The 15,804-nt window shown below is 33.4% G+C and overlaps 1 protein-coding gene across 1 annotated transcript; it reads left to right on the forward strand.

Annotated features, from left to right (window-relative positions):
- The first annotated feature begins 466 nt into the window (after positions 1-466).
- On the forward strand, positions 467-15,462 carry LOC128996715 (uncharacterized oxidoreductase YjmC-like). The gene is made up of 9 exons (XM_054422160.1): positions 467-660; positions 4,839-5,027; positions 5,391-5,452; positions 11,413-11,466; positions 12,116-12,214; positions 12,704-12,899; positions 13,741-13,895; positions 14,949-15,059; positions 15,299-15,462. Exons 1-9 carry the CDS (start codon positions 510-512, stop codon positions 15,347-15,349), a joined length of 1,068 nt encoding a protein of 355 aa, XP_054278135.1. The 5' UTR covers positions 467-509; the 3' UTR covers positions 15,350-15,462.
- The last annotated feature ends 342 nt before the right edge of the window (positions 15,463-15,804 follow it).

Raw genomic sequence — 15,804 nt, forward strand, 5'->3', positions numbered from 1 at the left:
AATTACCTTCACCTATTTGAACTAATGTATAATCATCAATTGCATGCACCCCAAGTTTTTCGTTTTTAATCTTACAAGTATTTATACCTTCCACATATTTATAAATTATTTTCTACTTTTTAGTGCGTTTAAAAACGTTTTGATTTAAAAAAGTTTTTTATTTATAAATTATTATGTATTTAATAGCGGTGACAAAATAATAACTACAAACAATGTATGTATACATTGACTATCGTTTAAAAGATTATAATATAATAAAAACAGTTATTCACAATATTTAAAACTCCCCAAAATACTGATCCCTTCTACAATCCACCCTTTCTCATGTTTATTGATTACTTAATTGCGTGCCGGTTGGTAGCACTGGGTAAACAAGTTGAAGGTTAGTCATGTGACTTGGCAACTTCCAATCAGCTGACGCCCCCCTCCAACAACTGTTTGACATTGAATTCGCTTCTGCTAAACTACGCTAACGCTATTGTCGTCTGCCAGCTGTCAAAGACGCAACTATGGCGCGAGTTGCTTTAGCTGAAGTTCGCCGGTTTTGTGTGGATTGTATGACGGCTGTGGGGACACCTCAAGCAAACGCCACAGCTTTAGCTGATGTTCTTGTAGAAGCAGATAATAGAGGACATTACAGTCATGGTCTTAACAGACTAGGTAGGTAAAATATTTTAAGGTTATATCATTGTTTACTTTCAAAGTATTTTGCTTTTTGTTTTCCTTATTGTAGAGTTTTGAATTAATAATATTTTTCGCTCATTTCGTTCTTTAGATTTGTCTATCAAGTTAACATCATAATCTTGTAGATTTGTGATATGATAGTGTTTCGCTAGAGCAACTGATGGATTACATAATCTTCAGTTTTACTTGTGATAATTTTGAGATGTTTACCCAGATCTCCAGTTCAACAATTAATTTTTGGCCCTACTGCTAATATAATTCTTAAATGGATATTTATTTATTATTTTATTTATTTATTGTTGCCTACTGAATTTTTTTTTTTATAATTTGTAATTTTACATTTTTAGGCATCAGGCCTCCTAAGTTAGTTGCTTGCAAGACTTGTACAGTACCTACTTACGCCCTTCAAAAGAATCTTTAACTGAGAAAGAGAGATTATAAGACGTTTGATATCTAATTATTTAAGAAGGACCTCTTAAATAATTAGATAAGTTTCATGATTATCATTTACTAAACGTCACATGTTGTAAATAATTTCAATAGTCATGTTGTGTATGAAGACATTTTATCTGTGCTGTGTAGATTTACAAACTGGCCAAGGATTCAAAATGTTTCTTTTTGTATTTCCCACAAAATAAAAATAGTTATGGCCATTCCAATTTAAATTTTAATGGTTTGTGTTCTATTTCTTTTACAAGAATATTATTCACACATCTTGCTTCAACAATCTCTATTTCCAAACTAAACCAATGTTTACAAAAACATGTTTACAAAAATCATCTGACAACAAAACATATTTAAACACAAATAAATCATATGATAAAAAGAACAGACTTAATACAACAGTTTGTTTCCCTAAGATTGATTTGTACTAAACAGCACTGATTTAAAAATAATTTATATTTTGTAACCTTTCCTAGAGTTAATATTTACAACCAACATAGACATTTGTTTAAATTTAGAATTTTTTATAATTAGGATTTGTTGTTTCTGTGATTCTTGTTGAGACTATACTGACCCACATGATTAATCACAGTCATTGCCTTTTATGACTTGTTTTATTGTTCTTTTTAGATATTTTTTAATTATATCATTTCAAATTCAACCTTAAAGATTCACTCCAAAACAGCTGGTTACAGCAGTGTATTGTATTATCACAGAATAAAAGAGTAGCCACTCTTTATTTTGAGATTGTATATACTAAAATCTATATTCCTCTTAAGTCTGACCTTCAGTTATTCTGGCTCAACTATCTTTGCTCACACAGCAAAATCATATCTTACTTTTGTTTTATCTGATGATACAAAATTGTTTGAAATTGCTTACTGCAAATATTGCTATCTCGTATATTAAACTTATATCTTTATCGTATATATCTTTATATTAAACTAATATTAGCCTAGTATTAATTTTTTTATAGAGTCCCAAAACAATCTTATTTGAAATTATAGATTTTTTTAGTTCCTCGCACGTTGATAAAAAAAATTAAAATGTGTTAAAGTTTCATATTTTTTCATTTGGATCTATGTCCATGCAAATGTCAAATTATAGGTAAATTTTAATTATCACTCTTATTAATTTATACTGTATAGAAGAATAAGCTGGTTAATAGATGATAAGCTCTAAAAATTATAATCAGTTTTATCATCTCTTTGTTCAACTTATTAACCCTAGAGGAGCATTTAATTGGTAAATCTTAATATTTCTTAACAACTCAAAATTAAATTGGTATACTGTAATTAATTTGGTCCAGAGATCTGAGATCAAAACAATTTATTTTTACTGTAACTAAACATTTTACAAAATAATATGGCCTTTAACGCATAGTTTTTCCTGTAGGCCTACCGTACACTTTATTGTATTTTACTTTGATAATAATGTAATCTGTAATGTAAATATACACTTAATCTATAATCAATCTAACTGATCCCCTTGGATGTAAATGCAAGCACTGCTAAACTTAAACACAAGGAAATTATATATTTCTTTTGAACAACCCCCTTTATTTTAATTATTTTTTTTTTTATTTAAGGATTGAAAATTCCTTATACAATAGGAAAATTTGTAGGGTATCGTAAAAGGAACAGTGGAGAGAATTGTTTGTAAATTCCAGAGAGATTAAATAAAATACCCGTATCAGTGCAACCAAAAAAGAATTAAGATTGGTGGGAAACACCATTGATGGGAAGAGAGTTGGTTGGAGTATGGAGTATGATGATAAAAAAAATGATGAAACATTATTAACTGAGTTAAAATTTGGTCTAGTTTCCTCCAGTTGCAATAGAACACAGTAAAGTCAACTGAGAATTACAATCTGATAAGATAGTAAAATTTGTCTGTTTGTCACTCAACTTACTTACATTAAAGATAGCAGAATCTATCTGGAGCATGTCAAACATAGAGTTGCGTCATGGGAGGCAATAAACATTGATGTGTTGTTATGTCCCATGCCCACTAACTGTCTTGTAACCGATTTCTGATTGGACGTTACTCATCGGCTTGGTTTTATGGCTATCATCAATGATTCTTTTTTGATTACTTTGGTGCATTCGAAATTCAATAGAAATGTTCAACCTTATTCCAGAATTTAGGAATGTCTGTTATTTTACATCTCTATTTACATTTTCCTTGCTATTTGGAAATTAAAAAAATACTAATCTTTGATTAATCGGTAACAATGTGATTGAGAATTTAAAATTTTATGTCTGTTTATTAATCTAGAATTGTTTTAAATCTGATTAAACACTAAGAAAAAAGTATTCATGTTTCTGACAGCTGCATTAAACGTAACCAATGAACTCCCTCTCCCTCTTAGAACTAAGCTGGTACTTCATATGTTTACTCCCCTTCTCCTTAGTTGCGGTTAACTTTTCCTAAAGGTATTTAGCTTCTTACTTCTTGTGTATGTTTAATATTAAGGACCTATAATGGCCATTTTTAATTTCCTTCCTTAGTTCGCCAATAAACTTTATGTCCGTAATTTTTACTGTTACTAATGTTGTTTCTTGGAGGCTAACGCCTTCTTAAGTTACAAACCAGACTTTGCTTAAGAGAACATTAGAACAACCAATACACTGGATGGAGAATAATATTTTTTTACACAAAATGTACATTGTATGTACAGGTTGGAAATTGTTGATCAATTCATTGTTACAGAGATGTATGTGCGAGATGTAAAGCTCAAGACATGTGATGGGTCAGCTGTTCCTTCTATCCTGAATGAGTCGTCTGCTACAGCTTGGGAACAACGGTCTTGGACCAGTGATTGGAAATTGTTGATCAATTCATTGTTACAGAGATGTATGTGCGAGATGTAAAGCTCAAGACATGTGATGGGTCAGCTGTTCCTTCTATCCTGAATGAGTCGTCTGCTACAGCTTGGGAATATCGGTCTTGGACCAGTGATTAGAAATTGTTGATCAATTCATTGTTACAGAGATGTATGTGCGAGATGTAAAGCTCAAGACATGTGATGGGTCAGCTGTTCCTACTATCCTGAATGAGTCGTCTTCTACAGCTTGGGAACAACGGTCTTGAACCAGAGATTGGAAACTTTAGATCAATTCATTGTTACAGAGATGTATGTGCGAGATGTAAAGCTCAAGACGTGTGATGGATCAGCTGTTCCTACTATCCTGAATGAGTCGTCTGCTACAGCTTGGGTGGATGGGAACAACGGTCTTGAACCAGAGATTGGAAACTTTAGATCAATTCATTGTTACAGAGATGTATGTGCGAGATGTAAAGCTCAAGACGTGTGATGGATCAGCTGTTCCTACTATCCTGAATGAGTCGTCTGCTACAGCTTGGGTGGATGGGAACAACGGTCTTGAACCAGAGATTGGAAACTTTAGATCAATTCATTGTTACAGAGATGTATGTGCGAGATGTAAAGCTCAAGACATGTGATGGGTCAGCTGTTCCTACTATCCTGAATGAGTCGTCTTCTACAGCTTGGGAACATAGGTCTTGGACCAGTGATTGGAAACTTTAGATCAATTCATTGTTACAGAGATGTATGTGCGAGATGTAAAGCTCAAGACTTGTGATGGATCAGCTGTTCCTATACTATCCTGAATGAGTCGTCTTCTACAGCTTGGGAACAACGGTCTTGGACCAGAGATTGGAAACTTTTGATCAATTCATTGTTACAGAGATGTATGTGCGAGATGTAAAGCTCAAGACTTGTGATGGATCAGCTGTTCCCACTATCCTGAATGAGTCGTCTGCTACAGCTTGGGTGGATGGGAACAACGCTCTTGGACCAGTGGTTGGAAACTTCTGCATGGAGGTTGCAATAAACAAGGCAAAAGAGTGTGGCGTGGGTTGGGTTGTTGCTAAAGGTAAAATATTTACCTTTGGCATTTTCAAATTGCTATTTAAAGAGTTTAGTTCCAAATTTAAATAGATTTTGCATCTTGTTGCTCACATAATATATTCGTCTTTTCTTAGACCTACATAGAACCCTAATTTATAGTGGATGGAATGTAACTATAGCTATATAAATAGTTGTAAAATAGCATATGTGTTGTAATACCTGTATCTAGCAAATGCCAAATTTTAGAGTTTCAATTTCTATGTTTAGACAATTACTCTTGAGCAAGGTCAGTTATAACAGAAATTAAGATTATACAAATTTAGTATCAGTTTACAAAAGTTAGCTTTTGTCAATTATCTTATTCTTATAATTTTATTCTGATTTTTAGGTTCAAATCACTATGGAATAGCTGGATGGTACAGTATGCTGGCATTAAAGCACAATATGTTAGTAAGTATTAGTGATTTTTCTTAATTTAAATCTTCAATGCAAGATTATCTGGTAGTTTAACCTCATCAATATCATACTATTGTTAGTGTATTTTATATTGTTAAAAACAATATATCAGTTCATATAGCAATCTAAACTATCAAAATACTTTGACTATACAAGACACAAGTCAAGTATAGTTTCCAATTACCCATTTTATCTTGTGAACCCACCAAATAAATATTGACAGAGATATCTTTGTACTGTCAGATTATTTGAGGAAAGAATCAACTAGACTCTATCAGTTAGGAAATATTGTTTAATCAGTTAAATAAATATTTTTCCTACAGTCACTCGACAAAGTTGGCTTCCTTGTACTGTTTATAGTACAGAAAGCTGCTAATTGCTGCATATTTATACTTTGCCGTACGGTTTATACTTTGCCGCACATCAGGATTCCAACGAAACAACACAAAACAGTGTGGTTCTATTATGCACGTAATCCGTGTACGCTTGGAAATAGGTTGGCAACACTTAAAGATAATAATACTATGAGCAGCTGATTGACTATTATAACTACGATTTAACCTGTCATTTCGTGTTTATAGTTTAGGTATTTCTGAACTTTCTGGACTTTTCATTTAAACGTTTTTAAACCATTCCTACGATCTTAATAAACAAGAAAATACCTTTAACGCATTTTTTTAGGCGTGGAAACCACTTCAAATTACAAAAACATACGGAACTATATTCTCAAAACACGGAGCACATTTCTTGCCGAGGAAAAATAGCGGAGTGATACAGACCGCGGGTACTACTTTCTCTAGGGCACCTATTTGTGTTGCCAGATGAAACTAAAAACGTGTTTTATAGTGTTTGAAAGACTAATTATTTATATGCTTTATAGTGACTGTAGGAAAAATATAATGTGTAACACGAGTGAAAAAGGCCTTTGCTGCACTCGAGATCATTCCGCACGAGCCGCAGGCGAGTAAACATTGCTCTCGTGTGCAGCAAAGTGCCACTTTCACCACTAGTTACACAAATAACTATTGCATTAGATTATTTATATTTTAACACTGTGTTTGGTTGAATTTTTGGTGAGCACAATCACTTCTTTCGTCACACCGAGATGAAAAAGCAAGGGTGAATCATTTCTCTTAGATTAGTAGACTTTACAAAACTTGGATACCTCACATATTAATATAGGTAGTAGAAAGATTTTCACAATATGACACAGACCAATATCATCCCATTTTTGCAAATGCTATACTGTACCACTTTCTTAATAATTACCCTTAAGGCTTATTATACAAAAAACATTTTCATGAGTTTCTATCAACAAGACTATTGATGTTTGGACAATCTTGCAATGGACTGTTAAAGAAACTGTTATAGCTTAGTGAATGGCATTAAAAATCTGCCATACAGGTTTATTAGTTTTGGAAAATAAGTCTTGTTTTTATTTTCCACAAAGGTTGAATTTTGAATAAAGATATATTTATATCAGCATTAAACACAGCAGATTAGTACGGTATCAGATAAGTCATCAAATATTAATCACACACTACCAGTCGTACTTAAAATGTTGATAACTGAATATAGGGTCAAGGGCCTCTTAGTAAATACACTTATAGAATCGTAACTTTTCCTTATTTGTGATTAGAGTCGTTGGATTATTTATTTGATGAAAAGAAATATACACTGTTTAGAGCACATAAATTTTTGACTTATTGCTGAAACTCAAAACAGTGATGTGGAAGCGGTTTTGGTTGTTTTGTAAAGCTAAGTTACCTTATTTACATTCCTTTAAATATGTTTGAATTTTAATGTGAAGATTAAACAAATCACATACCCTACCATCGGCCGGTACTGTAAATATAAATTTTAAATCAGGCAAGGACTTTCAAATGAAGATTACATAGTTTACTAGCACTTAATGTTGTTCATTTTGAACTGGAAAGTAGACGAATAAAAAACAAGTATTTTAGGTGTGTTGCTAACACAGTTCAAGGAGTGGTTTTGGTAAAGTAAAGAGTTTAGTCTAACCAGTGTACACAAAAAAATTAGGTCACATAACAACACTAATATTTAATTTAAAAAATAGGACTCCTTTGGGGAGTAGAAAGAAGACAAGTCATCATTATTCTTTTTTTTTCATTATTTGATTAGATTTTTACAGTGCTAACACACTAGGGTGTGTATGTTATGGCAGTTTTGGATTAAAAGATCATCAAAGGATTTGAATTAGTTCAGGCTCAAAACAAAATCCTTCTAAATAGCAATATAAGCAAGTGAGCAATATAATCTCTCAGCTACATAGCTATGATGAGCAATTTTCAGGTATTACATTCAGATTCATCATCATATACCCCTGACAAACAAGCTGTCACTTGTGTTTCTTAAAGTAAAAATACAAGAAAATAAATCCTTTGAGCAAATTAACCTCAAATGCTAAAACAAGTTGTCTCTGTAATAGAGCATAAGTCCAGGTTCATTAACATGACAGATCTCATACAATTACCAAGGTGTCATCTTCATCTGTCCTCTCAAGACGTTGTGATGAAATGTTCACTTGATGGTGACGGATCATGTGATCAAACTGACGCACAGTTATTGCTGTTGAGTCATAAAATATTTTAAAAATAAACTGTAAATAGTTTGATACACTTTAGGATAAGAAAATTTTCTCATTCACATCTACATTATCTATTATTAAATTCAAATGTTTTAACATTAATTTTGGGTTGATTTAAGCCTAAATTAAGTGTGGGTTTGAAAATTGATTATTAATAAAGTGTAGAATAAGGAAGAGTTCCTCTAACTCCCAATTGTGACTAAACTTAGCTAAATGCATTTAGGGTCCGCTTGGTAATTAGAAGTTTGCTGGTTCAGTTCTGAGAAAATGCAGTAGCTTAGTCAACGTACATTGTCTTAAAATATCATAAATTGATTTTCTTAATGTATACAACTGCACTGTTGGTAATTTTATTTGGAGATAAAATTTTTATGTAGGGTGATACCACGGATGTCCTTGATCAAGGGCTCGTATCAATACACGTCGTGACGACAGTACGTCCGTGGTCTGTGAGGTGGTACAAAATGGTTTGTTTAGGTCCGGATTGTTCCCGCCCGGAGTCGGAAAACTCATGAAACATCAAAGGATTGGCAGGGGGTGCTCTCCTGCACTGTTCTCCCAGCCCATTAGTGCATCTTGAAATAAACAAACCAACACACGTTGTAGGAACAGGAACAGTAGCTTCAATGCTTGCATACTCACCTATCCATTCATTGATCAAGGACATCATCCATGGTATCGCCCCTACCACGCATTGTGGGAACGAAGGCAGATGTCAGGGTCAGCAAAACTTTACTGAATAATCTAATATATAAAATTCTCGTGTCACAGTGTTTGTCTGCAAACTCCTCCGGAACGACTTCACCGATCGTTATGAAATTTGGTGTGTAAATTCTGTAGGTATGCGAATCGGACGTAAACTATTTCCCGTTTCGAAGTTCTTAAAAGGGCTCCGCCCCAGTGGCTCTGGAGTTTCCCATGTTAACCTTATGAGAAATGGAATTAATGAATCTTAACAGCTGTTTCAATTAAACAAGTTGGTTCTGTTCTATGATGTTCAATAGCATTAAAGTTACAAGGATTACCAACAGGGTGCAGCACTATTATTTCTTTTACATTTATGACAACAGCTAATTTGCAACCAAAAGGTGAGTGAGCGTAGCGAACGAACTTCAACCTGGAGGCGAGTGAGCGTAGCGAACGAGCTAACCTGGAGGCGAGTTAGCGTAGCGAACGAGCTCCAACCTAAAGGCAAGTGAGCGCAGCGAACGAGCTCCAACCCAAAGGTGAGTGAGCGTAGCGAACGAACTTCAACCAGGACGTGATTGAGCGATGCGAACGAGATCATCTTGAATATTAAACGTAACGGTACTTTCTTTCCATCGGTCTGTCTTAGGGGAAACCTATAACTTAGGCGATACGAAGTTCGCCGGGTCAGCTAGTTCATATATAAAATAATTTCCTTCCAACTCATAAAACGTCTATTGAACTTAGTTAAATAATATAACACCAAAAGCAAAGTCGTCACACATATTTTACTAATCAAATACTTCACCTTGAAACATATCACTATAGCTTTATCACATTTCCTGATGACTGTTAGTATTTGTAGTCACAGTTGTTTTAGCAATGGTGATTTGAACCTGATTCAATAATCTCTTATATTTTTTCCAATTTTTTTAAAAGTAAATTCACTATTATAAATCTATTACTATTTATAATTCTATTACATGGAAAAAATTTCAAATTTATATTGAAACTTTTTCTGTTGATAAATGTACAACAAAAACAGGTGATTGCACAGTGTAGAAACATAGATATTTGTATTAAGAGTGCAAAGTAGGTCATTGTTGTTGTCATCGCCGCTCGAGAACCATAGATGACCGTACGCTTTAGCATAAGTGCAGCCATAGATTTTAAAAGCGGCAATGATACACACAACATTTTTCCTACCACCATAATTAACTTATCATAACACACAGATTAACTTTTTATGTGTTAAATGTCATTTAGGCTATGTTCGCCTTGTTTAGGTAATGTGATTTGATTACTGGTTGTTATAATGTACCCTGGATCCGCAGCTGTGGTTGGTGTAGAAATCAACGCCAACTTTGAAATCAGCTAATTTAGCAAATGATCCATTCCTGCTTTAGAGCGGAAATGATCTATTTTGCGTAGGCTATTGTTGACTTTACAATAGGAATACTTTAGGAAGGAAGATTTTTATTGTTATAAGAATTTATTATGATTTTTTAATCTTTCATTTCCATAATTTTTATATTGATTTCATAATGCTAAAGCATTCTTTACTCAAGCACTCAAATTGCCATTGTTCATTAATTTTATGAAAACATTGTGGCGCTCTACCACACACTATATTTTCAACAAATTAATTTGATAGAAAAAATGTTCCTCAAGTGAAAACTATCATAAAGAAATTCCAAACAATTTAAAATACTTTAATACTTTTCATTGAAATAGCGACAAAGTAGTTATATAATATCACGATTACAGATCAAATTTGTCGTTAATCATCAAAACCCACTAATTCTTCATTTTTTCCAAAGATGGGATTGAATTAGTCAAAGTAAATTTTGTCACGACTGCGACAGTTATAATAAATGGGAGATTCAGCAGGAGCAATTAAGCGGTGTAGACAGTCAACGTTCCAATTAACGTCTGATGTTTCACCTGTCGCGAGATATTGCCGAGATGATGAAAGACGTAACACGTGCTGTAACTGATCACCTGATAATGAACGAGTTATGTTCCATATTACATTGTTTCATGTGTATGATTGGATCCACTTGCACCGACAAATTGCTTTCTCAGTATTTCTAATTTGTTTTTAAAATTCAAAAGCACAAATCAAAATAATCAATTATTTTGGCATTCCTTGGGAAGTGAAACCTGCTGAATAATTTTTGTCCCTACACTACTGTGAAATGACTTGTTTTCGTTACATGTTTATCACCTGCGAAAATTCATAGCTACATTGTTTACTACGGCAAAAGACATGTTTACTGTGCGAAAGTAATGTTTACTATCTTTTTTGGATTTTGCCGACGTTAACAAACAAAAATGTGTTATTGTTTTGTCAACTGTTTTAATTTTCAACAACCAAAAACTGTACAACCAAAGTAAATATTAACTGTTTTTTGATGTTATAACCAGAAAAATACTATGAGTTTTGTAATGTTCAAGAAAATAATTAGTCTTTGTAGTATAGCGAAAAGTAACGTTCAAAACACAAGTGAAAGTGGGTCTCAACCATTTAAAGTGCTCGATAAATCTCACACTTCAAACATATGGTCTCAAATATGTAATGACTCACTTTCTTCTCTTGTTATTAAATACAGTATACTATTTCACTACACCACTAAAAGTATTTGGTTTGTTCCAGGGAATGTCTTTTACAAACACTTCACCTTTGATGAGTCCAACAAGGAGCAAAAAGGTAAATTACAACACTTTACTCTCTTAAATCAATTTTTCAGTAAGGAAAAAACTTATCGGTATCTTTTGATTTTTGAATGAGGAATAAAAAGTTATCATTGGCCTTGTATAAAGGCAAGGCCACACTAAAAAAACAGGCCGTAATGCTCGCCAAGCATGACGTCATGATAGAAGACGGCTATGACGTATAATTACTTATTTATTTATTTTCCAATGAAAGATTAAAACAAGCAGCTGATCACAAACGGCAAAATTACGTCATTGCCGTCTTCTATCGTGACGTCATGCTGGACGAGCATTACGGCCTGTTTTTTTAGTGTGGCCTTGATAAAGGACATTGTAAAAATTTTTTTAAAGTTGAGACTATGTGTACACCTATAGGTATAGCTGAATTGAGCCCAGCCACTTATAAAATTTAATTGCTAGTTATTTCACTATTCATCAAATTATTTATTCAGTTAAATTATAATAAAGACTAGTGGTTAATAAGAGTGCAGAACTTCTGTCCTATTATGAACTCTATGTTCAAATGTGACTCAAATCTTTCATTTTGAATGTTTTGTAGGTTAATTAGAAATAGAATATTGGCCTTTTAGGTGAAAAGAAATTTGCTTCAATTTACTTCACTAAAATGTATCAATTTGTTTCAGTCTGCCCTTGGGACCAACCCAATTTCTCTAGCTGCACCAGGTGAAAACGGGGACAGTTTTGTCTTAGATATGGCAACTACTGCAGTTGCTGTAGGCAAAGTAAGTTTTCAATAATAATTATGTGAACATAATGTTAAATTCCTCTTTCATTAGTGTTGGAGAAACTGTTATGATGAAAGAGAATGTGGAATGTGTTCTTAGTTACCCAACTATTGCTGTTTTTGGTGCTGAATACCAGTTGCTGTGACCTAGCGCTAGTTTATTTAGGTTGCTTTGAAAAATACAAAATTTTCTATAAAATGATTATGAGAAATAATAATGTTAAAAGTCTTTTAGGACTCATAACTAAAAAATCGCAACGGATTCACATAGATTTATAAGTATGCATGGAAAAAACAGAACAAACCCTTAGTAATTAGTTATTAAAAATTATCTGTTTCTTGAGTTAAAATTATTTAGTTGAACAAAGATTAAGAACAGAGTTTAGTTTCAAGTACCTAATCAAAAAAGCTTCAAACCTTTCACATAAAATTTATTTTGGACAGCTTTTTATCTACCCTAGGCTTTTAAAGGAGCATCTAATTCCAGATAGAAGTTCAACGTAGGAAAAAAGAACCGATTCCCATTGGTTGGGCTCAAGGACCTGATGGACAGCCGACTACAGATGCTGAGTTGGCTTTTAAAACATCGGCACTCATGCCACTCGGAGGAGAAGAAAGAACGTCAGGATACAAAGGCTATGGCCTGGCACTCCTGGTGGAGACATTTTGTGGAATATTAGCAGGTTAGTATAAAAATATCGGTTTTAAAGCAAAAATGATTTGAAACTCAAATCTTATTGTGGATGGATGATTATATAGACCATGTTGCTGACATACCAAGATGTGCTTTTTTTATATAAAACAAGTGAAAATAATGAGTAAAGAAACAATTATATGATAGGGTTGTTACTATAAAATAAAACTAAAGTGTAATAAATTACTTTAAAATAGTACTCTAGTTTCTGTTGTGTTTGAACAATGAGATTTATGTTATAGTAAAGCTAGGGAGAATGGAGGGCTTGGCAAAGCAACTTAAATGATGCTGGGGGGCATCTGATTTCTATACAACAGGTATCGTTTCAGACACCTTGAAAAATCAGAGCTATTTAACACTCCGGCACATTCCACCCTACGTTGGTTTGTATTGAAACAGAAAATTACACATTACAACCCCTGCAGAAAGGTTGATGATAATCAAGCATGAGGAAGACAGATAAAAATATTGGATGTTTTTGTGTCATTAAGTGACAATAACCTGGATCAATAGGAAAGTTCCTGGCTCATGTGAAGTGTATAAGGAATTGAATGCAGTCAATCCATGTAAACAAATGTATCCCCACTAGGCGAAAGGTCGACCTTCTCCTAAGCCTGTTGTGTTACTCCGTCTGTGGTGTGCGCAAATTTAAATCCAACACAAAAGATTTATTTTTGGACAAAAAATAAATTTTACAAACCAGCACAGAATTGAAAGACACAATATTCACATCCACAACCAAACTATCTGAATCCTCCTTTGTATCTATCACATCTACTCCTAACAAGAGTTGGTTTGGTTATTAGCTAGATTACAACACGATGTTTCAGGAGCTGATTACGGACCCAAGATCCGCAAGTGGATGGATGGTGAGCGGCCGGCCAATCTAGGTCAATGTTTCATCGCCATCAATCCAGCTTGTTTCGCTCCAGACTTTCCTCTGCGGATGAGCGATATGATGGGCCTGCTGCGCAACCTGGACCCTGTACGTATAACTCTGGACTTAGTACTATTGTAATTATTAAAGTCAAATTATTACTGGTACTGTACAAACAAGGATGAAAATTAATAGAAAACCTTTTGATGTTTTAGTGCAAAATATTGAAGATGTTAAAACTTATTGCCTGCCTTAATCATTCTGATTAATAACTAAAAAAACATATGTTTTTTTATTATTATGATTTTTGTAAATAATGTCCAACTTTGTTAAATATACTTTAAGTTCATTAATTGTCTTTTAGTCTTGTCTTTGAAATTTTAACATTATTATTCTATGAACTTAAAAAATTAGCTTGGTTATTTTTATTATAGACTAGTACCGATAGCTTTTCTCGAGATTCACAACGGGGTTTGAAGCCAAAGTGTAGATTTTGCCAATTAGGATGATTGTAGAGAGTGATGAGAGAAAATTCCCAACAACACTGTGAGAGTCTACCATTAGACGCTAGTTCTATTAAATTAATCCAACAATTAATTATTTGATTATTTGAATTACCGTACAAATAAATAACAAAAGAGACGATGGTAGAGGAAGGGTTCTTGTAAGCACGCCCATCCGAATCTCCTCTCTAATTTAAAGGAACAATGAAAAATTGTTTAAAGCTAATAAAGTAGAAAACCGCTAAGTATTGCAACTGATTATGGAACAATACACATTTCCTTGAACCAATGGCATTACCGAGAAGTAAAGAAACCACCAGGTTTATTATAAATCCTCATTTGTTTGTTTCAATTAGTAGTATGTCAGTGCGTGAAACTAGTAATCATTGGAATAACGTAAATATCAAGGATTTTCTTTCCTTGTTTTTCAGTTAACATGGTAATTTGCACATGACCCTACTTTTTGGTGTATATTCTGTTTTTTAGTAAAACAAAACTGTTAACGAAATTAGTTTTTTGTTTTGTTTTTTTTTTAATGATGAAAATGTGAAAAGACAGTCAAAAATGAATTGCTGCATGATTCCCAAGCTGGATTTTAAGCAATCAAAATGAATATGATAGAAATTTTGTTGAATTATAAAATTCATCTTAATTTCAGGCCGACCCTGAAAAACCAGTTTTGGTCCATGGAGATCCAGAGCGAAGAAATATTGAAAAGGTCAAAACTGAAGGTGGAGTTCTTTACCATGAGAATCAGCTTAAAGCCTCTGTAAGTGCTTTTGTGTTACTACAGTTTCTCATGTGCGAGTTCTACAAATACAACTTTAGCAATAAAGGGGGGTTCCTCTGTATAAAATTTACCGTTTTAAGGTTTTATGGGCTTAATTTGACCCCTATTTAGAGAATACTGTCAAGAGTACTTTTAGTTCAGACATATAATTTTGTATAATAATAATCATAATCATTAGTTGAGTGCTTCATTGTGTAATTTTATTCTCTTGATTCCAGGCACAATTGGCAGCTGAGCTGAAAGTGAAACCAATGACTGCTTCAAATTAATGTTCCTCTTTATAGTGTGCCATTTATTATTTTGTGGTTGTATTTTTGATGGTGATATTAGTTAGATATTAGACTTATTATAATTGAATTAAAATTATTGTTGTTATTATAAACGTTGTACAATTTACTTCCCATTCTGAAGTTAGTAATGAACATGTACCTACATGTACCCTCAATACCTAGCTCATGGATGAGCTGCAGGGTTAAAATTTATAACACACACATTTTGGATACTTTTAGTCAAAATTGGAAATGCTCTATGCAAGAAAAGGAGTCCAACTGCCATTAATTCCTCAAAGTTCCCTTACCAGTGTCATATATGACTTTAATTTGCACAACCATTTCTTTGACCATATAGTTAGTTTTTGCGAGGAGAGTTGTCATCTTTAAGACAAAGGAAGCCATATGAAAGTGTGATTTTACTGGTTGCATCCATTCCATCCCAAACTGAAGTG

The sequence above is a fragment of the Macrosteles quadrilineatus genome, unplaced genomic scaffold, assembly GCF_028750875.1.
Source record: "Macrosteles quadrilineatus isolate MER2022 unplaced genomic scaffold, UCM_ALF_1.0 Scaffold_6__1_contigs__length_79288215, whole genome shotgun sequence".
In the NCBI taxonomy this organism is placed as follows: Eukaryota; Metazoa; Arthropoda; class Insecta; order Hemiptera; family Cicadellidae; genus Macrosteles; species Macrosteles quadrilineatus.